This window comes from Melospiza melodia, chromosome 6 (genome assembly GCF_035770615.1).
Source record: "Melospiza melodia melodia isolate bMelMel2 chromosome 6, bMelMel2.pri, whole genome shotgun sequence".
NCBI lineage: Eukaryota > Metazoa > Chordata > Aves > Passeriformes > Passerellidae > Melospiza > Melospiza melodia.
In genome coordinates this window covers 70,135,883-70,163,865 of record NC_086199.1, presented here as the reverse complement: position 1 = coordinate 70,163,865, position 27,983 = coordinate 70,135,883, and the positions used below count along the sequence as shown (strand labels likewise).

Below are 27,983 nucleotides of genomic sequence, written 5' to 3'. Positions count from 1 at the left end.
ACTTAAGTAAAAAATACATATCCAAAAATCTGTGCTGAAATTAACTAGGCTAAAGCATCATTGTTCACCTTCTCTAGCCTAAGATGCATCTTAAATGCATAAATGAAGCCTTTTTTACAACATTTATAACAATACTCACCCGATCAAGTTTTAGTTTGTCCACATCTGCTAGAAATGGATTCACAGCTTTCTCTCCAGCTACTTTCAAGGCAGTGCCTAATGCTTCAAACCCAGCATCTCTTACTTCAGGTGCAGAATCATTGATATGCTACAGAGAAAGACAATTTATATCATGTGATTTGTGGCTCATGTCTGAACATATTCTATACAAATCCCCTCTCCTTATTTAGAATCTAAATCTACTACAGAGCAATCCTTGATATTCCACTGCATAAAGAAAAAGGTTGTTTTACACTTCTGTTTTCCTATGTATTGACCAAGTTTACTTTTTCTCAGATACAGCCATTTTCTCATCTTTGTTTTTTTCCCCACAGGAAGAGGTTGAACATTCATGCTTTAAACAGCATGAAAGTTCATAAAGAGCTTAAAGTTCTGTAATCTTGTCATAATCTCAATTTTTAAAGCCAGGCATATTGCTTATATCAAGGAAAGGACTGTTTGCAATAAGAAAAAAGTATATATCATTATAATTTACATTGATAAATGCTCTAGTGCCACTGCTGTGTATAACTCAATGATGGCTGTTCTTTTATTCATAGGAAACAACAGCATTCCAACAAAAGCTTAGAGATGTGTGCAAAATGCAAGTGACAGTGTCTGGGATAATAGTTGTAAATCACTGCCCAAATCTACTACAAACATAGTGAGTCTACAGCTTCAAAAAAGCAAAGATAAAGGAAACCAAATTGTTCCCCTGAATGACAGTCACCTTCAAGTTGGACATCAGCCAAAACTGACTCTGAGGGCTACATAGCACACAAGAACTCTTTGGTGTCTGTGCTACTTTCAGGTCTTTCTCCCCAGACAATCCAAGGCTTCACAACAACAGTGATCAAGTCAATGCCAGAGAAGTATCAATTCCTTCTGCTTTACCTTGAGAAGTGCAGCACAGAAAGGTTTTAACAGGCTTTTTGGCAGAGTAGAAGGTGTGCAGTGTCGGAAGCTTCTTGCAATGAAAAGGGATGTTTGTTGCTTAATTGTTGGGTTTTTGTTGTCCATGACTGCCAAAATATCTTCACTTATGTTCTGCAATGTGGTCTACAGTGTTGAATAAAAAAGTCATTCTTTCAGTAAAGAGAAAAGCAAATCAAAGTTCAAGACCAATTCTCAGACAGTGGGGAAATTTTCACTCTTACTTACTGTAAGAAAGATTGCATCAATGGCCTCCTGCAGCGCCTGCACCACCTGGGGCTTCTTCTCTTTGAATTTCTCCAGGATTGTTGGAACAACCTATGGAAAAGGGAACAAAAATGTCAGATCCCTCTCCACTAATATAACTGGAAAGCCTGATAGTCTACCCCGTGCTACTTTGCAGAGAAGCCAGTAATTCAAACCTCTCCACTGTACCCCTCCAGAAGTACACACCAGCAGTCCAAACCAGTTTACTCTTGTAGTTTTCCAACATTAAACTCATCCCAGTCACTCTATTAACAAATATAGATTTTTAAACAATTCCAAAACAAAAGGCAGACCTACAAGTTCAAAGTTCACATAATTCCATATTATGGAATTGTACTGGAATACAGAGCAATAGAATGGAAATGAATGATTTCACAACATAAAGGGTGCTGTGCTGTTGCATTCTAAGAATCCAAGAAGGAATTTAACCTGGCCCCTCTTTCCCAGCTTTCTGACAGCACTAAGTATGGCTCATTAAGGAAGTCCTCATCTGATCTGCAGCTGAGAAGATCAAGATTCTAAAGCAACTGGAATCCTCTCTGCAGCAATATTTTTCAGATCTACCACCTTGAAAAATCACATCTGACAGTAAACTATGTCATACTGAAATTTGACAGCAATTCCTACCTAGTCTAGGTGCTCAGACAGTCATGGCTAAAAAAACCAAACAAATAAAATATTCAAGGGGGGGGGGGAAAAAGTAAAAATAACTACACTGCAGATGTGCCAGTAATATGAACAGGTCTATAGGGGCTCTGTAAGAGTAAGGACTTCTGTCACTGAGCCAGAAACATGCTGATCTTAACTGTGGAAAGCAGGCTGTTTTCAAGACTTTCATAAAGATAACAGTTCATATTTTGGAAGCAGTCAGATACTTTACAGAAAGTTATATGCTCTTTATAACAAAAAATAGATTTGCTTTCTACTCTGAAGCTCACTATGGGATCCCAACCACTTGTGACATACTGTGACCTAGGCTCAAGGTGGTATCTTGGGCTGCAACCTCCAAATTTCCAGTTCACAGCCTTCAACACTCAAAAACCTGCAGATAATACAGACGGCACCACAAAGACCATCATACATGCTACTGCAGGCACTAGATATCCCTGCCCCCACAGAGAACAAAGTCATAAGGAGGAGATATTTAAAATCATTAAGCCTCTGTTTTAGAAAATACTGACAGGCAAAATGAGCATTTTTTAACATGGAAGTTAGAAATCATAGCCCATGTGAGAGGGAAAGAAGAAAAATTAGTCCAGGGGTACAAATGCAGTCAGGGGTGAAGGTGGCATACATGTATTCAATTACAGTGAGGAGATTGTATGCATGATTTCACTTCTCCTGTTGGAACACAGACTGCAGACTAGCATTGCAGTCCTATAATTAAGTAACAGATTTTATAATTATACAATTCTAGCAACAATTCTGTGTTTTTTAACACTTCAATGCCCACTCTCAGGAGAAGTCTATATCTTCCTCACAAATAAATAAATCCAGCAAACAAATCAAGTGAACTGCTAAAATGAGTACTGAGATTATGCAATTCAGAGCTGCCATTACACTACTGAAAAAGTCATTTCTTCTCAATGCCATTTCCTTGGCAACTATAGAGCTACACCCTTGTTTTAGAAGCTTGGCTTTTTCAACACTGAGTCTGTAGCTGTAAGGGTTAACCTTTAGAAATCAACTATAAAACAGATGCCAGAATGGTTTTTGTAACTACAGACAGCTTTCAGAATGAAAGTGACTGTCCAAACTGTTGTTCAGAGTTCAAGAGACCTGAATGTTTCTGGAGGACTGAGATTCAGCAACTTCCCAATTCAGAGACAACACTACCAGCAGCCAGGCACATCAGTTCTCTAACTCTGTTACTCTTGCATATCACACAAAAAAATTGACTGAGCAGCTTAAAGAACACAGTGATGCAGGCTTGAGAAACAAGTGAGAACTGCAACTTATTAACTTTGCTCCCACATACTGGTTAAGCTTCCCTGTATTCCCTGATATTAGCTACTGGTAAGAGAAGAGCACCATAGGAGTGAACAAACAGCACTTAACTGGAGCAGCAGAACATTTTGGTACCAAAAATCTCAGAATTTTTTGCTATTTAAGGCAGAAAAAAACCCCCACAAAACCCAGGCAACAAGGAAACAGAACACCCACCACCTACCTTCCCCCAACATTCAAAAACTTAACCAACATAAAGCATACAACATGGAGGTGCTAAGAAGAACTCCGATTTAGAAACTGTTTTTTTCACTGTGGCCTACAAATGCAGTCCTGTAGAGGTATCTCTAGGACAAGGTAATGTAAATAAAGTTCATTTAATGGCAGAACAATTCAATTTTCCTAGTACAGAAGATTTATATTGCAACAAAGTTTCATGTTGCTGAATATGAATGAAAAAGGTCCTTTCAAACTTAAGATACAAAGATCTAGGCAAGTATTTCAATACTTACTCTTTTAAGGGGTTGGTAAGCATTCATAATTGTACAAAGAATACCTTTGATAAATACTAAGGCTTGACAGGGAAAAAGGAAAGGGAAAAAAGGTCCAGCATGAATAAAATCAGGAAAAAAGTACATACTCTTACTTACATGGCCTGCATACTGTCCAAATTTCTTCCTGAGGCCTGTAGCTAGTCCAGCAAGGCATTTGGCAGCCAAAGCAACTAACATAACATTTGTATCCTTTCCAACAACCTGAAGAGAAAACCAGTTTGAGAGAAATGGAAGAATTTCTGACAATAATCAGTGGGCCACAGATTGGGTTATTTCCACAACTGTTTTACTTGTGAGTACTATATTGACTATAACTTTTAAACTATCATGCAAATAAATTATAGAAAATTAAATTATATGTGCACTCTGAGTTTTATTTACTACCTTTTTGAGAGCTTTCACCAAGTCTGCATAGTCTCCTGATTCCAGCTTGGGATTTTTCACTAGCAGTTCAACAGCCTCTAGTGCCTCTTTCCTTTCTTGCCATTTTTTTGCTTCCTGTAAAGCAAATAATTTACATTAATCTATAAATAGAAACAGCTCCAGAGAAGCATACTTACTACAGGCCTTAGATTAAAAACCTTTATTCCATCCTGAGAAAACCAAGGTCTCCCTGCAGTTCAGCATCAGTAACTGCAGTGAAATATGAAATACTGTCCTTCCCCAGAACATACCTCAGCCCCCTAAAATTACAGCTTTCTTGCTGCTAAGTCCAACTTTGAAACTTATTTATGATAGCCTGCATGTTATTAACACCAGTTTGTTATTATCCCCGTGGCACTAATGCACACAGTGCAGAATTGCCCATAAGTTTTAAGACTCATCAGCTATACAAAGTATTAACAGGTAGTATTTAAGTTTATGCTTACTATTTTCTCATAGAAGTCTTTGGGAAGCTTGGAGAGAATTTCTACAGCTTCAAGCAACTCATATGCATCTACTTGTGGTACTGCCTCTTCCTCATCATCATCTCCTGCGACCAGGAAAGAGAAATATATGAACAGAGTGACACAAAATATTTATATATTTAGAGCACCACACCTAAGGCTCATTGCTTAGAAAGTGCTATCAGCAGTGGTGAATTTGCTATTTCAAAAGACAGATATACTCTTTCATATAAAGTTTCTGCCTCAGACACATTTTCTTCTTATGTAGTGCACTCCACATTTTGCACCAGCTTGAGTAAAAGCTTCTTTAGAATTTAATGCATTCCTTCACCAACTATACACTACATACTTGCCAATAGCTTAAATAGTTTACCTCCATCTGCATCTCCTCCAAGTCCCTGCTGTTGCTCAAATTTTGCTTTCAGCTCCTGTTGGGAACGCAGGAACCTGGTCTGCTTAGGAGCAGCTGATGACACTTTGATCCATTCTTCTTCCAGCTCTTTTAGCTGCCAAAAGGGAAAGGAATCATCACATCAGAGACATTATGGACATACCCCAAGACAAGCAAGCCATTACAGTTTTCCCATTTCAAAGCCAAGACAGCACTACACTTCACTACTATCTTATTTCTGCCACTAAAGGAGTGACTTCACATTCACTGTTCAGAAGTCTGTGGATAAACTTAGTCAAAGAAGAGAACATTACTGAAAAGCATTTACATAAGAACAAATAGTAGAACAGTCAGAATGGTGTGGCCCCTCTGCAGACTTTGAAATAAAAAGGGCTGAGCATTAAGGAAGCTTTCCTTTACAGCCATGCTATTATTATACAGTAAAACTAAGATGAAACAAACATGCTGAGCTACATTTGATGAAACAGTTTGGTTTTTTTTTAACCATGCCCTTTTAAAGCAAGCTACTCCTTTTCACCTGAACATAATTAACTCAAGTGGGTAGGAGGAAAGGACATGCATAATTTGTAAAGTTTAAAAATGATGAAATATTCTACCATAATTCAATACCACTTCCTGAAGGGAAACAGTCACATCCTGAGCATCCTCAGAATAAGTATGAAGGGATGCACAGAGGAAAAAACTTCAGAAAAAAAGAAAACTGAGAATAACAATTATTGACTTGAAGATGTTCAGTGCAAAGGTCTTTTGTAAGGTCAACCATTCTGCTACATTCTACTGCTCAATTGTTATCCTCAGTTCCAATATGAAGCTGCACCCCACAACTTCATGTATGTTCAGAGCAACCAAACTCTGTTATGATTTCCTTACAAATGACTAGGAGTGACCAATATTTTGGGTAAAGTTAAATGAAGCTAAAAAATACATTCCAATTTTGGCTTTAAGAACGCCCAACATCACAGAATCAGGGAGGATGAGCATCAAATTTTTGGATACAGAAACACTTCCTGCCTACCTGAACAGAATTTATGTTCTGCAATGGAGGTCTCAAAGCATCCCTTATCCAACGGTAAATTTCCACAGCAAGGAGCTTGGCTTCGTCTCGAACAGCCTTTTCCCGAGATTCAAAAAGCTTTGGCAATACTTTGATGATTGGCTTCAGTGAGATTATCTTTGAACCAAATTCACTGACAGTGAAACACACAGAATAGCATCAGTGTCCGTGAACAGGGAACAATTCACAAATAACTCATTTTTCGAAAAACAGTTTATGAAAGTGTTCCAGTGCATGTTTAGCGATTTTGTCATTTACTCAAACCATTATGCTAGATGTTATTTTGAGATGCTGCCATAAAATTTAAAGAATATATGCCCTATCAAAATTAACCTCCACACCCAGCTTGGAATTACAAAATCAGGCCTCTCAAATTACTTCAAAGTACTTAATCCAATCCAGTGTTTAAATCAGCTCCCTTGCCAAGGGGGGAAAAAAGACAAAAGAGAAGCAAGAAAGAAGTTGTCCTTAGACCAAAATTTGTATGACCTACTTTGTTTTTTTTTTTTTTAAATCAGAATAGAATCTCCTTTGTCTATCCTTGGAAACAAGCTGCAGTAAAAGCATTAGTCACTTTCCCACTTGTTGGACCAGATAATTATAGTGAGCTTGGGTCATCTTCACAGAAAACATATGTGCTGAAATATGTGCCACTGAAGGAACACATAAAACAAGTTTCCTCAGCCAACCACCCTTCCTTGACAGAAGATTCTATGTGCTGCTGCACTTAATACACAAAACTTCCTATTTCAATCACTGATGAATGAGAACACAAGAACTTTCTTTTCAAACGCATTGCAAAGTTAACTGCTGTAGTTACTAAGGTATCATATATAAATCACCTCAAAAGCAATATTTTTTTTTTGATTCAGAAAGATTTCTTCTTAATTTTGAATTAACCTTTCTACCAATCACACTTTTTCTTATGGTTCTCTCCAATTCAAGTTCCACATAAAAAGTTAGCAAAAAAGGCTGCTCAAGGACTAAAATCTACATGTCTCACTTTCTAGAAATTCCAGTGCACATCATTTTATTTCCTCATCAATTTTAAAAAACACTCAGTGTAAAAACCTTCAAAACAGGTCTTGAAAGTAACACAATTTAAATATATGAACCAATGAGTTGCCCAATAATTCAATTTTTCTATCATGACTTAAAAAGAGAGCATATTTGGAGAAATGCCTATGCAAACCTATTTGTATCCAATTCATATAATCTAATTTATACAACAAGAAAGAATAGAAACCTTAGCACAAGACAGAAAACACCAGAAATTAAACTAGTAATGCATTCAAGCTACCCACCTAGGTACAACACAGAAAAATTTTGTTATCAATGCAGAAAGTCTACCAAAGCATAAGAAAAATTTAAGTAACAACACAGCTCAGAAGCAGAAAGATGGAGTTTAAGCCTACAGGGCTGCATAAGCGTATTTGATCTCAACATCACAAAGATAATAAAATACTGCAAGAAAGAAAAAAAACATATGTGGCACATTTTACAGAAGTAGTTAGTTGAAAGATACTGAGGAAGGTTATGCAGGTTTCTAACTACACTGCACTGTTAAAAGGACATTTAACTAGATAAGCAAATTAAAATACCTAGAACACATTCTTTAATATAGGACAGCAGTTTCACTTAGCAGAAGCATAGGTAATGTGTTAAGCCCAAACTTTATTTTGATATTACTGAATCCTGAAAAAAATCAGTTGAACAAGGATCATCTCTATGTATGCCTCAGTAAGTCCTCTAAAAGACATATAACATAAGGCACTCTCCACATATATCACACAGTTTGCACATGAGCTACTTTACTCAGAAAGAAGTGTTCTGTCCATTAATTTCAAAATTTTCTGTTTTCTTTAAAAAAAACCCTAATGGTCAGTAAATTATATATACACCAAGTACAAGAATTTCATAAAACCCCAGTATTTTTCACTCAATGGCAGCAAACATCATGTGGAACCAAAAAATAATCTAATACTGAAGCCTACTACATCATCCTAAATTTGATTTGATTTTTAGGAAGCACTAGCAGCTCTCCTTTTCAATAAAGGAATTATTATATGGACAATAGAAGCTTACTGTGCAATGAGCTTGGGTTTTTTTTCCCTTTCTTCTAAAAATACACACTGTGTACCCAATTAAACATGCTCACATCAGTGAGGAAAACAGTGGTTTAAAATAAACTAAAACAAAAAAACTAAACTATGTTTTAGTTTTCACATCAGTGAGTTTATTACAGATATTCAGAAGTGAAGCTTCACAGTCTGGTACAAGACACAGGAATCTTGCCCTTCTCTCAGAGGCTGGGAAAATGGAAGTTTGGTAAACAGTTACCAAGAATGAAAGAGATCCAGATGAGTCTAGTACAACATAGACAACCCTCACATCTAACAAATCCCATGATGTTGTCAACTGCTGCTGTCAAAAAATACCAATTCAGGAAAGATGCATTCTACTCAACAAGAACAAGGGCCTGCTAAAGACAGCAATAAAATTAGACTCCACATATTGCTGGAGTGAGGAAAAAGAAGAAAATCACAAAATACACCATGAACTAAAAGCTTACCTTAGTGCTTTCCTCAGTGTCTCTATACATGCTACTATGATTTTTGGGTTTTTGTTGTCCAGACCCTTTAATAATTCTTCTTGTACTGCCTCTCCTTTCTCAATTTCTATATACATTAGACATATATCTTCACCCAGCTCTTTTGCTCTGGCCTTTGGCTGATTGAACACTTTATTTACAACTCCTGATGCTACTTCTCCTGTTGTCCTGAAAGATGAGAGGGTATTACTTTTGGAACATTTATGTGAATTAAGTGTTCTACATCATTATCCACAGGAAAAACACACACAGCACCAAATCCAGATTAAGACCCAACAAGCCTTCACATACAAGGGACTACATCCTAAGGTAACCTTGAAGGAAATAACCCTTTTTAAGGGATGGATTCATCATCTAGTTTTATAAAAGAACACAGATCACAGTTAATATGATTCTAATATCAGACTACACCAGTGAATAGTAGACATTCACAAGAAGTGCATTAGCAGTCTCTAGCTGAGGTTCACAAAATGCCATGTCCTGGAATTATATATGCTGCAATATGTTAAGTGTGTCAGTTCATAATCCCAGCACAGTATTTCACACATACTTCCAAGTTTCACATAAACTAAATCACTGACACCACTTTTAAATCAAGGAGTGTGCAAGGATTTTAGGTTTTTTTAAACAAAGCTTTGTGTTTATTTGTTCTTACTTAAGACCTTTATTCATTTCATCAGGTCACAAAGTCAGTGGACCAAAGTGGACTAACTGGCCTGTTACATGCTTTTATTTCACCCTCAGGAGTATAGTCTACTTCATGGGCTACACAACATGCAAGTACTAAAACACATCCAGTGAAGAAACTGGCAGGTATGAAGATTCATATTGGTTATGCTGGATGCAATGTCACATAAACATAACTATATTTTATTTCATGTATGAATTACACAAAAAAGGCTCCCTCCTGTATAGCTAAGACTGTTTCAATCAAACAAGAACAGAGATTCCAGTTCATAGCACTTACACCACCACATGAGAGATTCACTTTTTTCACCATTTCAGAAATTTTTACTAGTGCCTTCAGTAGTTTTTAGAACTCTGCAAGCAAGCTGTGATAAGTTAATATGCACATGGAGGTCATCCACAAGGAAAGCCTGCCATGCAGCAAGTTCTCTAGATTGGAAAGCAAGTTCTGCTCTTAACAGTACAGATCAGAATTGATAGTGGTCACTGCATAATTTACATGCAGCTGCAGCCTTTCTCAGAGAGGCACATTAAACTGCCCTAACAGCCTAAGAGCAGCAAGAAAAGGCTACTTACTTCCCAGCTACATGAGCATTTTCAACATAAGCAAGCGCTGCTTCCAGTCCTTTCAGCTGAGCCACTGCATTGGAGTCGGTCACAAATTTCTTTATCAATCCAAGATACTTGGACCATTCAGGACTCTTTTCATCATCTATCTTCTGGAAGAGCTTAAGGGCTTCTTCATAACCGTTTAATCTGGCTTTCCATAGCTGGAACCAGAAATTGGACATTTAAATGTTGTGCTATTACAACCTTAACTCACCAATCTCACAAAGCTCTTCAATCACATTTGAAAGTGCTCAGCAAGCTGGCACCTGCAGATTTCTCTTCAGTGTCTATATGAATGACATGCAACAGGACAAAATATTTCTTTTTCTCCTGCCAAGAATGATCTGGATAGAGAGATGCCAGTCTTCTCCCCTGCTCTTCATAAGTTCTAGCAAACACCAGTGAGGAGGTGGGAGCCCACAGTTTCAGCTACAGATGAGTAATTTCTCCACGTGAATGAGTGCACTTGTCTGTCAGCACACAAGCTTACGCCATACAACGCTACTAAAATCTGCTTAATAGAGGTTATTCAGCCTCTAGGTTGGATAGAGCTGATGCAGTTTCAGATCTGTTAATACTCACACCATGCAGCTGTCAAGATTACCCAATTACAGAGTATTTATATACAGAAACACTACAAAATCATCATGAGCAGAGATATGCAGCAAGCCAAACCCATGATCACCTACCTTATGTTCACATTTCTGATCAATGGGCAATTTCATCCACTCACTGTCGTCCCCCATTGTAAATCAGGTTCTCTCTATAACTACAATAATTTCTGTGGAGATAAGGACAAGTTAGAAAACAGAAAAATAAATATTGGGTGAATACATACTTATACCTAAAAATACAAAAACATAATACCAAACCAACCAACAAAAAAGACAAAAAAAAAAAAAAAAAACCAAAAACCAAACAAAAAAAAAAAAAAAAAAAACAAAAAACCAAACCCAAACAAACCCAAAAAACCCCCCAAAAACACCCCATACCAAAGTAAAACCACAACACACACAAAAATTTCCAAAACAACAACAACAAAATTCCAAAGCAACACAACTCCCCAGTTCTGTAGCAAATCTTATTGCTAATATGCAATCCGAGATTGTAATTATATTTAGATGCACACTTTGAAGACCAGACCACTATTTTTTTAGCTCTAGAAAATTACCAGAAGCCATTAAAGATTAGAAAGCAGTGCAATTTGTAGTATTTCTCACACTACAAGTTTCAATAGGTAAAACTTTTAGTAAGCTGAAAAGGCATGTGGAATATAACCTCACCTAAGCTTGAGGAGGAATGCACTACGGCTAAGGCACTAAACCAAAATGAGTTCCCATCAACACTAAAAACTGGCTCTTACTGACACGTGCTTTTAGCAACAGGTGCCATGAATCAGTGTCAAAAAATAATCAGATGCAAGTGTAAGGACAGTCATTTTAACAACTTTATAAACAGCACAACTGAAATGAAGAGTTATCAAGAAGAACAAAACCCATTTTTGCCCTAAGGTAGCCAGCGTCAGCAACTGTCAACAACAGATCAATTTCTTGCCACGTGGAGGGTTTAAATCCTTAGTCATTCAAGTTGTAGTGGTTTTCCCCTTCTTCCTTTCCTTTAGACTAAAACAAGAATACTGACTATTAGGGCATGACAGATGAGATCTTAGGCTCAATGCCCATCTCAGACTTATTGTACAACTAATCTGACTGCTCAGAAAATAATGAGACAACAATCAGTCTGATGCAGAGAGGTCAACAAAATGAAAATAGCAGCAGCAATAGAAAGGGCTCCCAGTGTTATTTATAAGCACAAAATCAAACCAGAGAGGGAGTAACACATTTCAACACACCAGTGTGAATGCACAGACCAAGCCAAGAACTCTATAACCCCGCCATACACAACAATTTACCACTACAGGCATAAAGTACACAACACTAGCAGAATGCTTCTAACAGCCTTTGGCCTACAAAATATTTTACCTAATTCACTCAGAGGTTGTCTGTAGAAAATTAATCCCTTGAATTAGGGGCATATTTTCAGTCATATAAATTAAATAAGTAAGTACTTCAAAGCCTTCTGTCAGCGACACAACACTAACACATACAGCTAACGTGACAGCAAAATTAGGCTAGCAACAGCATACAGCAAAAACAGTCTTTTTAATTCCTTCCTGGATAAGTGAGAAGATACTTAAGTAACAATCCAACCTCCCAATAATTAAAAAACAAAAACCATAAGAAACACAAAAAATTCCAAAACCCCTACCTGTCCCCAATACACACAGCCCCACAGCAAATTACACTAAGATTGCCTTAAATATTCACAAGTTCCTATGGATGTTAATACTGTTCTCACTGTAATTGCATAAACTATTAATTTGCCCAATGGCAGTAAAACAAGAGTCAATGTCAGAACACAAGCTGACTACATACATAAACAAGTGCATCCCAGCGTTATTAGGGTGTTTCCTTCTCATTCCCTTTCTCATCAAAACAAACAACAATATGGATATTTTTTCTTGACATCAGCACAGTGGTAACAAGTGTGCTTCTAAAGAAGCACACTTTTTTTGGGGGAGGGCCAAAGAACTGTAAGCCACTGAGAATGAAAGGATCTGCTTATTATGTAAGAAGCGAAGTACTCAGATGTGAGCCTACGTAAAACCCATTCCACTGAACTGTTAATTCTCTTCCACTATCTCTTTTAATGCTCAACTTACTCAAAAACAAAACAAAAACAAACAAACAAACAAACAACTAGTCACAGCATTCCTCCATGTCAGGAATTAACAAAAAAAGGTACTCCAAATTAAATTGACAATGAGAACAGAACTCATTCTATTCTCATTTACAATGAGAATAGAACTCAAAGGCCATGCCAATGCCAAACAGTCATACAAGGTCAAAGGCAGTGAGTTACTGCATCCAAACCCCATCAGCCTTTTGCAATGCATCTGCTTCAACTCCTGCTTGTGTTCTCTTATCCCTCCTTCAGCCTACTGAGAGAGTTCAAAATGAAACAGAAATCAACAAACTCCTGATTCAAACTCAGTGCATTTTACCTATTTAAAAAGCCAACCAAAAAAACCCACCAAAAACCAGAAATCAATTATGCACACCAAAACAAGACAAAAAGCACCACCCCACACCCAAAATAAGATGCTCATGGCAAATACAGAAGTGGAGGGTAAAACATATCTAACTCTATAAAGGAAACGACTTCTCTCCAAAAGCAAGAAACAAGACTGAATTCACATGAAAAGCTTTCCAAACAGCCCACCTAGCAATGGATGCAGGCATGCCCTAGAGCAAACAGTTCCCAGCAGTAAAATTCCTTAAGTTAGCTCTGCAGCAAGTGCCATCAGCAAAGACAGCTTTGCCAGTATAAACTGAGCTGGCATTAGGAGTATCTTCATTTGAATGCACTAATATAGAAATAATGGAGCACTTCCTCAGTGGGGATGCAGACAACATAAACAGACGCAGTGGTCTCTTCCCAAAGTCACATACACCCTTGTGAACAACAAGCAGAACGAACTTTAGAGAAAATTAGGTAGCTCTGATTCTTAATCAGAAACTTGGAACTAATTTAAGCTATTGCCTCTTTATACTTTTTTGTTGAAGAGCACATAAGGAACCAATACAAAGATAAGAGTTATTCTGAAGAAAAATGGTAAAAAAGCATGAACACACATGCCAGCAACAGAAACACCAGGATAAAATTTTGGTGCCTGTACTAGACATCTACACTGTTTTTTCAGAAAACTGACAAAAGCATGAACTTACTACCTCAACAATATAAAGAAACATTATTTCTCTCCAGAGATCTGTTCTGCCAAGGAAAGAAGTCTAACTGTAGGGCAGTCCTCAACCAGAACCTCAATTCAGTTCAAACCCTAAAGTCAATACCAACTCTATTAAAAAGGCTTGTCCATTACCAGACTGATTTACAATTATTTTTATCCTTACACATTGTCCTGAGTTGACTATATGATGCTTTTATCCCCAATCATCTTGTTCTGTTTTAAGCTGAATAGTAAGTTTTGCACCTTTAAGATGTGCTCCAGAGAGTGAAGGGAGGGAGAGAAGAAGCACACAGTTTATTTTCAGCCACTGCACTCAGTCCTCCGCATTCCTGCTCCTGACTGTGTTGTCTGCAGATAGACAGACAGCAGAACAGAGCTTCCTTTTGTTTTTAGTTAGTTTAGCTAGCTGAAGCAAAGAAGTTCCCTGGACTGTAGTTTTTTTCCCTCTTCTTTGGACCTCTTGAAACCTGCTCTGGACTGAACAGCCAGGGGAGCACTGGCAGCTGCACCTGTGGTCCACGGGCCGGGCCTGGCCTGCGACAATTCCAGCACCGGAGGGACTGATCTGAGACTGAGTGAGCTCAGCTGCAACCCGAGGACAGAGTGTTCTCAGTTTGTCATCTCTTTTAGAACAGCAAGGAGTTTTATTGATTAATATTATTTAGGTTTTATTGTTTAATAAATGGTTTTTTCCACTTTTCTCCAAAGCAGCAGTTTCTCCCGGACCGGTTCAGGGGAGGGGCCAATTGAATCTGTTTTACTAAAAGAGCCCCCTTAGGGGTTCTCTCCCAGATTTGCTCTAAACCAAAACACACACATACAACAGTTCACTGCCACAAAGTACAACCTCTTATTTGTACAGTAGTGAAACACTACAGCATCTAGCAATTCCCTTCCCACATCACAATGTACTTAACTTGGGGGAAATCACACACTGTAAGAGAGGCACAGGGAAGGGAGTTGAATGACCATGAAACAGTGTTTCACCTATTTTTTTTTTTCAGACTGGTCAACAGAGTTCCCCCACTATTTTTACAATCGATACTTCAATTACAAAATGGGTTAAGTTACTCTCTGCACTGAATCTGCCATCCAAAAATAGCGATAAAATTATACCCCCCAGTAATTTACAAATCCCTTTAGAACAGACAATTTCTCAGAAAGTATTCCACTGTCACAGAGGGAAAGCTCCTTCTTAAACATCCAGTCTTTCTAGCTTCATCACTGCTCATGTCTGTCCTAACGCCAAGATTTGTACTGTCTGCATCTTGCATTTAACAGAATAAAAGATTATTGTTTCTCTTTTCAATTAAGTCACTGGGTTCTGTGTGATCATAGAGTATCCTGCACTTGACAAAAAGGTTTTTCTTAAAAGCTTCTTTGCAAGGACATGCAAACCTCAAGTCATTACTTCTCAACAACCAAATAGCAAGTGGCCTCATTATATGATAACACAGCTAAATTCCCTTATTACTAGTGAATTTGCAGCAATGAAGTGGTTGACCTACATAGATTTTTTTTTTTTTTACTGCCACAACTTGGAACAAACAGAATTAAGTATTTCAGAAATAACATTCATTTTGGTAAAATCCAGAAAACAAGCCCTCTTAAGCAACTGAACTGCCAAAGTACGTTTTGTGAGAGACACTTGTCATAAAAGTGGTCAATGCAACATTTCCAAAAGCAAGTCACCCAAGAAATCAGGAGTGGAGATGAATAACAAATCTTTCCTGACAGTTCTTGGCAGGGCAGCTTTATGTTACAGAACAGCAAGAAAATGAAGACCATCAAGGAAAGAAGAGGATCTTTTGAAGGGAGACCATGCAAAATGCAGCAAGAGTGGAAAGCATTTACAAGGCAGCACAAATGCAAGAATTTCAAAAATAAAAGTGAGCATTCCCAAACAAATATACATACGTTTGGAAAACAAATGGATCAACACATTAAAAGATGGTGAGAAAGTATGAAAACATCCAAAGTTTGGATTCACCATGAACTACTCTGAACAGCTCTTACTCAACTTCTAAAAAAATGCTTTTCCTGCTACAATTTGCAGAGCTGAATCGCATTAACATCATAGCTTATAGTATGGGGTACAGCTAAGGAAAAATCTTTCCATCTTTAACATTCTAAAATGTGATTTCTTTTGAAGCATACATTCGTCATCTATCACTGTATTTTATTGTGAAGTGTCAGCTTCCAGCCTGTTTTCTACAGAAGATGTACAATGGCAAACTAGGAAGCCATTTTATGCTAAACAAAACCAGATGTTTATTGATACTGATTGTCTACCTCTCCCTACTCACTTTCACATATTGAATATTACAGTTGCACAAGAACATCATCAAATATTTTCATATTTTGAGAGGTTCTCAAAAGCATTACTCAAGAGTAAGTTCAGAGAAATCAAGACAGGTATTTTTAAAGGAAAAATCTGTTTGAAATGTTCCTATACAATAGGACATAAATTTGGAGTGCATATAATTGGATGTCACATTTCAGATAAAACTATACTTCTTGGCAGGCAGATCTCTGGTAGTGCAGCCACAGTTTTCTCAGCAGAAGGAATTGTTTGGTCTTTTTGTTTAATGGCAGTTTTGGGTCCATTTGCTCTCTGGCTCTGAAAGGACAAAGTTTCACTTTCTTAGAAGTTTAGTCCAACACGGGTTTTTTTTTTATTTGCCAGTCAAACCTTCCCCTTAGACACAACATAAAGTGGCTCTGAAAAAATGGTGAAGACCCAAGAAATCATAATACAGTAGGCAATAAAAATTTAATAGAATTTAAAAGGCTGGCATTTTCAGTTGACAGATGAATTATAAGTTGCAAGATACAAAGTCTCTCAATGAGAAATTAGAAAGACCTCAGAATAACAAAAAGAAAAAGAAGAAATGTATGCTAAATTGCATTAAAGAGCAAACAGCATTAAATTCTCTCCTGCCTGCTTTATTTTGCATGCCCTAACTCACCCCAGTGAAATTTTAATCGCACAAATGACAAGCTACTGGTAAAATATACAAATACTTAATTTTTCTGGAAAAATACATTTTAATACATGGCCTCTGAAAATAACCAGTGCCATTCTCTTCCATTCATATAAAACAGAGACAATGCAAAATAAACTGACCTTGTGGTTGTTACAGCTAAGACCAAAAGCAATTTGTAACTGCATGGGTAGACCTGGAGTGAAGCCAGTCTTAGGGAGGAGAGAAGGGCAAAAGGGAAAAGGGCAACACACGGGCAAGTGCACAGGCATGTACTGACATAATTCTAAGGGTGGACAGTTGTGAGTGAAAGATGTCAGTGGGACTGTGCTTGTAAGCTGCAAAGGCCCCCACCCCTCAAGAGGTTTTACGGAGCTCAGGCATGAAAAGGCTCATGTGATTTTCTTTAAAAGGACGGCCGGAACTGCTGATGAAGGAAAGCTCCCGCGGAGACATCACTAGCTCCCTCCTTCTCCAAGGGAAGCTCCCTCCAGCACGGCTTCCTTCTGAAACTAGCGGCGCCCCCGCCATCCCCAGCACCTTCCAGAAGAACACCCCCTCCACGTCTGCCCGCAGCCCCCGAGGCGTCCCCGCAGCCCGGCGGCGTTTCCCGCTCCGCGGGCGTGTGGCCGCAGGCCGCGGCCGGGCACGGCGAGCAGGCCGCCCGCCCGGCATTGTCTGTGCCCGCCGCCCCCGCCCCACGGCCGGGCCCCGGCAGCGCCGCCGCGCACCGCCCGCGGCTCGGCCGGGCCTGGCCGGACACTCACCCTGACAGCTCCGGGCCGGCTCCCGGCAGCAGCGGGCGGGAACCGCGGGCGGGCCGGGACGAGCCCCTCCCCGCCGCGGGCGGGGCTCGGGGCGCCGCGGCCGCACCTGGGCGGGAGCCGGCCCGCGCCGGGGCCAGACAAAGGCGGGCAGGGCAGGGCAGGGCAGCGGCGGCCCCGCCGCGCTGACCCCGCAGCAGCCCCGGGCACATCGCGCTCCCTTCCCGCCGCCGCCGAGCCGCCCCCGCGGGGCCGGGCGAGAGGCAGCAGGCGCTGCTCGGCCCTGCCGGCGGCCGCGGTGCCGCCTCTCGGCAAAGAAGGGGCCGCCGGGCCGGCGACCAGTGAGCAGCTTGGCCCGCCAGGCCCGCTGTCCTCATGAGTCATACCCCGAACGCCCATGCCCGTCAGAACAATTACTGCTCTAACAGAGGGAGCTGCGGTCATAGCCCAGCATGCAGCAGACATTATCCCAGGCCACCAATCATCCAGCAATCCCTAATTGAAGGAGGGAGCGGTTCTGAAACCCGACAGCAGGAACAAGGCCAGCCGTGGGGAAGGAGAAACAGTGCCTTCAAAGGAGGTACGAACGAAGAGCCTGGCACCATACCATCCCCGCATTTCATGCTGCTGCAAGATGCGTAATGACAGCGCTCTGGTGGAGCTGATTCATCAGCGATCTCTCTAACCCATCGTCTGACATTTTGAGATGCCTTTTCTATAGCGACAATAGCAACTGAAGAAGCTGGTATGGTGGGAACTGGGTGTCACTTGCTTCCTCCTCAGAAGAGCATCAAGCCATGTGATGTAAGGCTGTATTTCTCCAGCCATCTTTTTAGCTAGCTGAATGAAGATGCCTTTTCCAGGCACCGCTAGCACCAGCCATGCTTCCCACTGAATTGCCCAAGTAACTTTTCCTACCACCTCACTCTACTCCTGCAGCAGAACGGCACAAACACGCACAGCAGCTTCTGCTTTTCAACATCTGACATTGGCAGCAACCGAGCTGTCAGAGACAACCCCAGACAATGTACAAGTGCTCAGGTCAAGAGACTATTCAAACAAGCCAGAGCAACACTGCCCGGTGCAAGGCAATAGTTAGTTTAAACAAAAGGATACAAGGCTTTTCAATGTCACTTCAGAACTCCACCCATATAACATGAACCGCTGGGAACAGTCTACAACAAAGCATCAGCAAAGCTACACCATATTAGTCTTGGACTATGTTGTCTTGAACCAACCATTCTGCTACAGATGCAAATGGCTTTAATGCCATCCTACTCCGGCAGACTTGACAAACCACTTACGTTAAATAGTTTACAAACAAATTAGCAATACAAGTTTATATATTTCTTTTATAAACCATATAAGGACAGCTGCTGGTAATGTGAAACAGAGAAGAGGTAGGAATGGGAAAAAAGGGAACTAGATGAACACTGACCGTGACTTTGAAAACCTTAATTAAAGGTTTGCAAGCACTTACATCTTTCAAGTGTCCTTCCAGTCACGCATCCTTCACAACAAAATCCTCCAAATTAGATAATTAAGATAGTTATTTCTACTCCACAAAATATTCAGAGCAGTTTCTGATTGGATGTACTGTTTAAGATGTGCTTTAGTCATATATAAGAAGAGGCAAACAGAAGTGCTGCATTTGCAGATGACAACTGGGTAGCAAAAAAAAACCCCAAAACGATTGACTGAAGAAGCATACAACATGCTAAGTGCTTTTCTGCTGTATATTTATCACCAAACACACTGAGAGAAACCATTTATAACATTACACTGAAATTCAGGTTTCCTGCATCGACTATCAAATAGGAACAAGATCTTCCCATTTTAGCAGACTTTGGTATGAGAGCACAGACCCACCGTGGCAAATGAAGTTTTCAGAGGCAGAGGCCCAGCTTACATAACTGACCCATACAAGGGGAAGGACAAGAGCCAGCATGAAAGTTAAGTCTGACAAAATACAAGTCCTATGTGTACAAGAACCAGGAATCATATTCCATCACCATGCATTCCCTTTTTCACATTACAACACCAAGGGAGGAACCTTCCATCAATATAGATCTAAAGCAGTCTGAATAACCCTCATACTTCTAAAATTCAAATTTCTTTTTGTGAAGTTGTCACATAATTTCTCCTATAGCAGGTCACCTAATTAATGTACCTAACTTTGTGTTTTTGAGAATTTCAATACATCTGCAACCATTTGTTCAGAAACAGTCTGTTGTACCTGAAGGCCATTTGCCAGCGATTCTGCTTTGATATATCAATTCTGCTTTGATATATCACTCTCCCAATGTTGCTTATAAGGCTTAGCCCTACCACAATTCTTGAAGTAGGAAAAAAACCAAATGGTGAATCAGAAAGTTCAATATGAGGGGAAGCTACCAAAACAGCAAAGTTTAAAGAAAGGCCAAGCCTGAGGCAAGAAAACCAAACCAAATTCTAAATTTTATACAATCAACTGATCTGATGTTAGACACTAGAGTCAAAACTATACAGGCAATTTGCACTCAATCATTCTACTTTCTGAGGGGAACCTTTCTCAAAGTTTTAATAACAGACTTTTGTGAGTACACCTTTAGAATATGCCAATATTCAAGACTCCATGGATTCTGAACTAAGCAGCTTTACAGTTTCAAACTACTAGGTTCACTGAAAGCCTACAGCAACACTTTAGTTGATACAAGAGAAATACATTAGGAAGGGCTCCCATTGCTGGTAGCTCAACATCCCGACAACTACTCATCCCCTTCTCACCTGTACAAGGCAACTTGAACTGCACTGTGGTTCAGCAGGAAATCAAACACTAAAATCAGCAAAAAGTAAAAACTGCAGAATAACCAGATAGATCACACACAGCAAATCAGTTAGAAAACTGTAGCACATATGATTTTTAATTTTTTTTTTATTCTTAGAACACAATTCTGGTTTGCTTAAGGCACACAGAGGTGTCATTCCTCAGTCTGTCTTCCAACCCAAAACTTCCAGATTCAGGAGAAAAATACTCTGCACAACAACCTGAAAAGTACTGTCTTTGGAAGAATCACAAGACTATCTGATTCAGAAACAAAATCAAATGAAATGCAGGAAAAGTGTGCGTGCAGAAGCATGGGACACACACTTCTATCCAGCTCTTCTTCGCCTATACTAGAGAGGATTCAACAGGAAGCACCTCCTGGAGAGGGGCTCTGGCAATCTCAACACTCGCACCCAACAACAGAGCTGCAGAAATAAGAGATGAGCTCACGCCAGTTGTAGTTCTAGAACTACAATTACCCCAGAGAACGCTTTGCTAAGGACATTCTAGAGGGGGAACCGATCCTGCACGCAGCCTTAGGGACAGAAGTGCCCCGTTCCCCCGGCGGCTCCCAGGCCCACCATCCCGGCCGCCTCCCACGGAAGGCGCCCAGCAGCAGCCCCAGGCCCACAACGGACGGAGGCGGCCGAGGCGGAGCCGCCGAGCCCGCGGCTCCCGGCGGCCCCATCGCCCCCCGGCTGGCGGGCGGCTGAGCGAGCTGCGCCTCCGCGGCGCGGCGCGGTACAGGCCGCGGCCTCTCTCTGCTACCAGCCGCAATCCTCACGCCGCCGGGCTCTGCGGACGGATGCCGCCGCAGCCCGCGGGCCCGGGCCATCCCCGCGGGGAGATGTCGCACCGCTGGGACTACGCCTCCACACGGTTCCCGGGAGAAACGGTGAGGGCTCGGGCCTGGCGGCGGAGGCAGGCCTAGCCACCCTCCCACGGGCGCGGAGAGCCGACGGCGAAGGGGCCGCAGCTCACCGGGGCAGGGACGAGGCCGGCGGGTCTCACCTGGGCCCGGCGGGTCGGGCCGGTGACGGTCCGGCGGCTGCTCGGCGGGGTTTGAAATCGCCAGCACCGCCCGCACCTCCCAGTGTCCGCCGCGCCCATTGGCCGCTGCCGGCCCCGCCCGCGCTCGCGCCCGCGCCTCTCATTGGCCCGTTTGAATCCGGCAGCCGCAGCGCGTGCTCTCCGCGCGCTCCCGAACCAGCGGCGGGGCCATCGGGAGCGCGCACCGCCGCGGGCGGCTCCGGCGGCACCGCGCGCGCCCCGCCCGGCCGCTACCGAGACGCGCCCGTCCGCCCTCTCGGCCGCCGCCGTGACCCCACGGGGGATGCTGGAGGGGGCCGCCGGGCCCTCCACGGCCGGAGCAGCGCCTGGCGAGAGGCGCAGGTCCTAAGGCAGCCGGGTCAGACCGCGGGACCCGCCGGCAAAGGGCTAAAGCATGTCGGAGCTGATGGATTCGGCTCTGGAGAAGATCCTGTTACAGAGTAATGGGCCCTGTCTTTATGGTCAGTGAGTTTGTAACGCAGCAACTCAAGAAACGACTGACAGGGGACCTCACCAATGTCTGTCAGTATCTGAAGAGGTGTCAGAAGGCTCTGCTCCGTGGTGCCCAGCAATAAGACAAGAGGAAACGGGCAGAAACTGGTGTACAGGAAATTCCACAGGAATAGGAGGAACTTCTTTACTGTGTGGCTGACCGTGCACTGGGAGAGGGCCCAGAGAAGTTGTGGAGTCTCCCTCACTAGAGATGACAGGATTTGTCTGGACACTGTCCTGTGCCATGTGCTCTGGAGTGACCCTGCTTGATCAGGGAGGTTGGCTCAGGTGACCCACGGTGTCCTCTCCACCCCGACCCATTCTGTGAACTGGTTTTGGAGCACACAGTGTGTTTTCTCTCGTTTGTTCCTTCACTTCAGCTTTAAAAATCGAAGGAAATTTTTTATGGGTAATCAGAACCGAAGACAAGGGACGCCAGAATGCCATGCACACAACTGCAATTAATCTTACACTGCCCTCTCCCCACCGTGCCATGTGAGCACCATCAGTTTTTTGGAAGAGAGGCAATTTTTTCATGACCTGATTGAAATGGCTTCTACACAATGCTTCAATTGTGAAATGAGCAGAAATACAGTTGTTTTAAATGTTTTAGGTAGTTCTTTCATCAGAAAGGGACAGAATGTGTTACAAGACTAGCATCATGTAGTGTCAGTTATTAATGGATGTTTCATTCATTACTCAGCCTTTGGCACTATTTAAACTCTTGGTTATAAAAAAAAAAAAAAGCCAACAGAAGCTTAAACAAAACCCCCTGCAGAAAGAAAAACCAGCTCTTCTTCAGAACTTTATTTTCTGCTCAGCAGAGGCTTGAGAACTCTACAGTCCTAATACGAACAGCCCCTTCTGCTGTTGCCATGTTAAAGAGGGGGTGAAAATGCAAGGTGGGGCAGAGTGAGAGGTATTATGTGTGTGAAAGAATCTGCAGAAGTGACTGTAGATATTGGGCCCTTGATTCAAAATCAAAGGGGTACAGTGTGTGCTACAATCAGGTTTCTACGAACCCAAATCTCTTCCTGTCTTCTTGCTCCTCTCAAATAAAGCAAAGTTGAGGTCCTGTCTGACAGGTTTGGGAGTTCCTCATTCAAAGGAGAGTCCAAAGAACATGCATGATTCACAACCAAAAGCCAGGCAGAGTGGTTAAGAAAAGCTAAATTTATATTAAATTATCATCAACCCCTAAAATATTGAACACAGTGGTTAAATAACTCCAGAAAATCCAATGTCTCCAGTGAGTAACGTTAAAACCATTACACAGGAACACGTGGAAATCACTGACGTTAGCTCAGGACAGACAGGAGAGAGGTTTGCTTTTTACATAGTAAATCAGTGCTCAAGAGATCATCCTCCAGTAGCCTTTCTACATTCTTAACATCCTAAGTGCAACGAGGGTCTTCTCTTCCCCGGAATGGGAACCATGATGCATCCCCAAGGCAGCATCTCACTGGGGCTGTCTCTAGAAAAAAGACACGAATTTCTGCCCACCTCTCTGGTAGAGGAGGCTGTGTGACATTTTATTGTTCCTTTTCACCATAATCATTTGAGGAAGGGAGCAGAGAGCAGTCATGAAAGGTTGTTAGGCTGGAGTGTGCAGGGTCTCTCCTAAGAAGCAGCAGAGAACATTGATCAAGGTGGAGTTCACAAACACCATGAGTTGTTGAGAAGACTGACTGTGTTTTTCCCTTCCCTTCCACACCTGTGACTTGGACAGCAGTTACTTTGACAGGCTGACTTAATCTTAAGAACAGGTCTGGGCAGATGTTTCCCTTCACCCCTGTCCCACCTCAGGATTTTGGTGCATGGTCATATAAGCTACTGGGAGAAAAAAAAGAACAACCCATTCCAAAACCCAAAGAAACCCTGAGGTCCTACAGGTCAGAGCCTTCCTTCCCCATGTCCCCACTCCCAGCCCTGATGCCCCTGCCCCTATACATGGTTTCTGCTCATGATTTGATTCTTCTGCTTATGCTTGAGTCCTCTGGTGTTGTCCCTGCGTGAAGTGGCTTAGATGGGCAGCGTCCATGTCAGTGATATGCACTCCTTTCTCAGTTCCCAGTCAAGTCCACACCTCAATCCCAAAGTGCCTCTGCCCAACAAAATCAATGCTTCCAAGGCTGGAGTCAAACAAATAAATAATTAAATAAAAATCTAATTAAAAAAAAAATAAATCCCTCTGGGAGTAGGGAAGAGTCCCACATTACACAGGGAAATCCAAGCCTTAGCTCCAGTTCATTTTCCACAGGAATATACACCAGTCAGCCCAATGGTGCAGTTAGGGACAGAGTCTCAAGACACCTAGCCAGGTCGAAGCTGCAATCTTCCCCTATCTACAAAGCTACCTCTACTGTGAAAAGTACAGGCAAACTATTGGCAACTGTGGTGTTTTTCAGGGGTAGCAGGACTGTTAGCATATAAACAAGGTTCGAGCAGAGTAGGATGATTCTTCTTTTTAATCAGCTGAAAAAAATATTGCATTTTCCCTCCCCCTACCTCTGAACCATACCCCAGTGTATGTTTTGTTCTCTTTACACCATGGATGGGAATGTACTTGACCTCTTCCCATGCAATGAAAGAGGTTACAAAGTTTGCAGTGAGAAATTCTTCACTGGGAAGTTCTGCTTCCAAGGATCTGGCTTAATGCTTAATATTTTACCATATGATTTGAGGGGTTAATATAAATTTTGTTTTTGGAAAAGTGTCAAGCAATATTTTCTCTTTTTTCTTTTTGAACAGATAACAAGAGAGTATGAAGAGGTGGCAATAGTCCTTGGGAGCATGCAAGACCCAGCTCCAAATGCTGCTGGGTTTTGGCTGCAAGGGTAGGATGACATTCCCTAAAGGGTAAGAGTCTTGGAGGCGAGAGAACTGAAGCTCATGCAGCTGATGGGAAAAATTATTTGGCAATGAGAGCTATTTAGTGGTAACAGAAGAATTTAAAGTGCAATTCTGTCTGATAAACAACTACTTAGAATGGCCTTTGCAGCTCCCTGATTACTGTCTCCCATTCTAGGTCAAATGGGCTCAGCCTAGTAATAAAGCAGTTCCTAACTGTCAGCACTGAGCATTCCCCTGGGAAAGACTTGACCTAGGAATTATCTCTTTTCCCTTATTATGGTAATCAAAGGTCCTAAAGGCCAAAATAATTGGGACCTTACAGAATTGGAACTAGTGGGGACCTAGCAAATTTTCTTTTTCTTTTTTTATGTATCAGTTATGCAAAGATCAGTAAAATTTAGGTCTTGCTGAGACCCATTTCCCCCCATTAGCCCTGTAGTGCTAAGTAAAATACCAATTTCTTCTTGTCTCAAGTCCAGCACTCAGACTCCAGTACCCACAGGAACAGTTCTGAAAGGGGCATTTGCTGACTCTTGTTTTTCCAGAGTAGAAACATGTTTTAATGGGAAAGGGGAGAACAGGAGCAGTGTCCACTGCCAGCAACAGACACAGTGCTCCCATCTGAGCATTCCTTAAAGTTTTTAGTAGCAGATATGAAAGTAAGCAGTGATGCTCTCATGAAGTGAGTCTCGGCAGCTGTGGTTATCTCCTCTTTATGCCTTTACAAGGTCACCTGATGCTGTGTCAGTGTCCTCTTGAGCCCCAAAGTATCTCCCATATATAAAAGACCTCTCTCTCATGTCAGAGACCCCTCAACACAAAGCCTCAAAGAGTGCTGCTAGTGCTGGAATGACTAGGGGTACTTCTGTGACCAGGAGCCAGCAATGAGACAGCTCTGCTCTCTTCATGGGCATTGACCGTGAGCTGGATGGCACAGGACTTGCAGGTTGCCAAGGAACAGACACTCTGAACCAGATTCAGGCCAGACGAGTCACTGCAAAAGTTAATGCAGCAACTTCCAGGAAAAGGGAACATATAAATAAACCACAGACAGTGAAAATGAGTCAAAAGGGTTTCTGGGTTCCAACCAACCCACCCATCCTCCTTCTCCAGGCACAACAACACAGCTGCCCAGGTGCCATGCTGAAAGGCAGTCTCAGTCTCAGGCCCCTTGCAAGAGAGGCTGTTCTCTGTGCCCCTCCTTGCCAGGCAGGCAGAGTCTGTCTTTTCTGTGCAGAGCAGAGGGTAGGGTGGGTATGACTGTTCCCAAAGTCACGTGTACTTTAGACCTCGCTCTCTGTGGAGGGCTTGCGTTGGTGTTTCCAGCCTGTGTCTGGGAGTGAGCCCCGCCGCTCAGGAGTGGCTGCTGCTGTGTTAACACTGCTGCATTCAGACTGTTCTTCCTGTAGCAGCTGCTCCGTTTCGGTGTCATCCAGTGACCCAGAACTAGCCTGGATAGAGACTGTGTCTGTCTTCATGCAGACGTGGTCCCGGAGGATCCCTCCGCGGGAGCTCCGAATCTGCTTCAGGTCATCCCATTCAGAATCATCACTGGACAAAAGGCATATTCCCTCCACAATCTTGATCTTCTCCTTAGTGTAGCTGTGGTCAGGACCAGTCTAGGGAGAAGACAGATGAATGAAAAAAATACGTCTATGGAAAACTATGGCAAAGAGCAATGCAGAGCTGGAATAAAGACAGGGAAGCAGACAAAGAGCTGGACCTCCATGTAAACAGCCACTGGCTTTAACTGCCACAATGACAGAACCCATTTTAAGCTTCCTTTAGTTCTTTACCACCCCCAGATGAGTCCTCCCTGCAAGGGCTCTCATTCCAAACTCCCTGATTCTTCAGTCGTGGAAGCAGAATGAGGATGAGGCTGCTCTTCTCATTCAACTGTACATATTCCCTGACAGAAGAAAGTAAGAACACTGAGCCTAAAAAGGAAGGAAAAAAAACCCACCAAACAAAATGGGAAGCAGAAAGGGACAGAAAAGCTCATGGTAAAAGTAGGCAGGAGATCAATTCGAGGTTTGCAGATCTTTACATCTGAGTCATTCTAGATTCACCTCTCATAGCTGGAATACCACTGTTGAGTCCAAGTCTCACAGCAACAGAGGGGAAGGAGATTATAGGGAATCAACAAAAATTATCAGAGGCAAAAGGGACCACACTGAGATTAAAATAGTGAAATCTAACTTGGCTCACTGTGAAATAAGGAGCACTTGATCTATCCCTGAGGAGAAAGTAGAGGCAGTGGGGAAATATACAACTGATTATATCAAGGAGCATCAGAATTAAGGGAAAATGGAAAGCATTCCCAGATAAATAATTCTGGCTTACCCTTAATAGATAAAGCTAAAATGGCTTGAAGATTTGGGGAATCTATTGGATAGTACCTTTGAAAAACAGTTAGGGAGAACTTTCACCTGTGTAAGTCTGTGATCCCTGCCAGAGGAACCAAGTAATCTAACAGATAATCACAAACTGTCCTAACAGAAGCTGCCTGTTCAAAATATCAGTGAGTATGAGTAGCCAAAGCCCAGACCAAACAATCTGCCACAGAAAATTACTTGCATGTTCCTGACAGACAGTAGAGCTAGTTTAAGGACATAAAAGCAGGGGAGGAAACCAAGAAAGAGCAATTAGTACGGACAGCGCTTGAGCCACACAACAGAGCTTGAGTGAGGGAGGCAGGATCAAACACACAGAGCAGTGATACCTGACGTGAGGATGTGGACGGAAATCAGAACAGGGAAGATGAGAAGCTATCTGAGTGATAAGAAAGCTTCTGAGGAGAAAAGAGAGGAGAAACTAAGTGCTGCAAGATATATTAAACTCTCTCCATCATGTGGCACAAAGTACGGACCTCTGAAGGGCCTTTAAAATGCTCTATTTAATAAGGGCTCTATTTTTTTCCCCTATCCCACCCTTTTCAGGCCGTGCACAGCCAGGAGCCATTTTCTTGTTACCAAATCCCTTCTGGCTGCCTGGTTCCCCTGGTGACTGTCCAAAGCAACCTTGGTGCAAGTCACTAACCAGGACCTGTATCCAAGGAAGACAATTTCAATTGGCTCATGCACTTTCGAGGGCCAGCACTCAATGC

At 42.0% G+C, this 27,983-nt stretch overlaps 2 protein-coding genes across 10 annotated transcripts in view; both read right to left on the bottom strand.

Annotated features, from left to right (window-relative positions):
* The window catches only part of CKAP5 (cytoskeleton associated protein 5), a 53,212-nt gene extending 31,630 nt beyond the window's left edge, over positions 1-21,582 (bottom strand). For 5 of the 7 annotated variants that reach the window (XM_063158954.1, XM_063158957.1, XM_063158958.1 and 2 more), the window contains exons 1-12: positions 21,494-21,582; positions 10,810-10,901; positions 10,088-10,281; positions 8,786-8,992; positions 6,175-6,346; positions 5,121-5,253; positions 4,730-4,833; positions 4,245-4,358; positions 3,957-4,061; positions 1,321-1,410; positions 1,054-1,218; positions 140-268 (exon numbers count right to left, since the gene is read on the bottom strand). In XM_063158954.1, coding sequence (XP_063015024.1) covers positions 140-268; positions 1,054-1,218; positions 1,321-1,410; positions 3,957-4,061; positions 4,245-4,358; positions 4,730-4,833; positions 5,121-5,253; positions 6,175-6,346; positions 8,786-8,992; positions 10,088-10,281; positions 10,810-10,866 — 1,470 coding nt within the window. In that variant the 5' untranslated portion in view covers positions 10,867-10,901; positions 21,494-21,582. Of the gene's footprint in view, positions 1-139; positions 269-1,053; positions 1,219-1,320; positions 1,411-3,956; positions 4,062-4,244; positions 4,359-4,729; positions 4,834-5,120; positions 5,254-6,174; positions 6,347-8,785; positions 8,993-10,087; positions 10,282-10,809; positions 10,902-17,679; positions 17,732-21,463 lie in introns of those variants that run through there. The other 2 variants (XM_063158955.1, XM_063158956.1) reach the window with 2 other exon arrangements.
* A 1,592-nt stretch (positions 21,583-23,174) lies between these two features.
* Positions 23,175-27,983, bottom strand: part of LRP4 (LDL receptor related protein 4) — an 84,292-nt gene continuing 79,483 nt past the window's right edge. For 2 of the 3 annotated variants that reach the window (XM_063158951.1, XM_063158952.1), the window contains exon 38: positions 23,175-26,496. In XM_063158951.1, the coding sequence (XP_063015021.1) occupies positions 26,161-26,496 (336 nt within the window). In that variant the 3' untranslated portion in view covers positions 23,175-26,160. Of the gene's footprint in view, positions 26,497-27,599; positions 27,669-27,983 lie in introns of all 3 variants that reach the window. The other variant, XM_063158953.1, reaches the window with a different exon arrangement.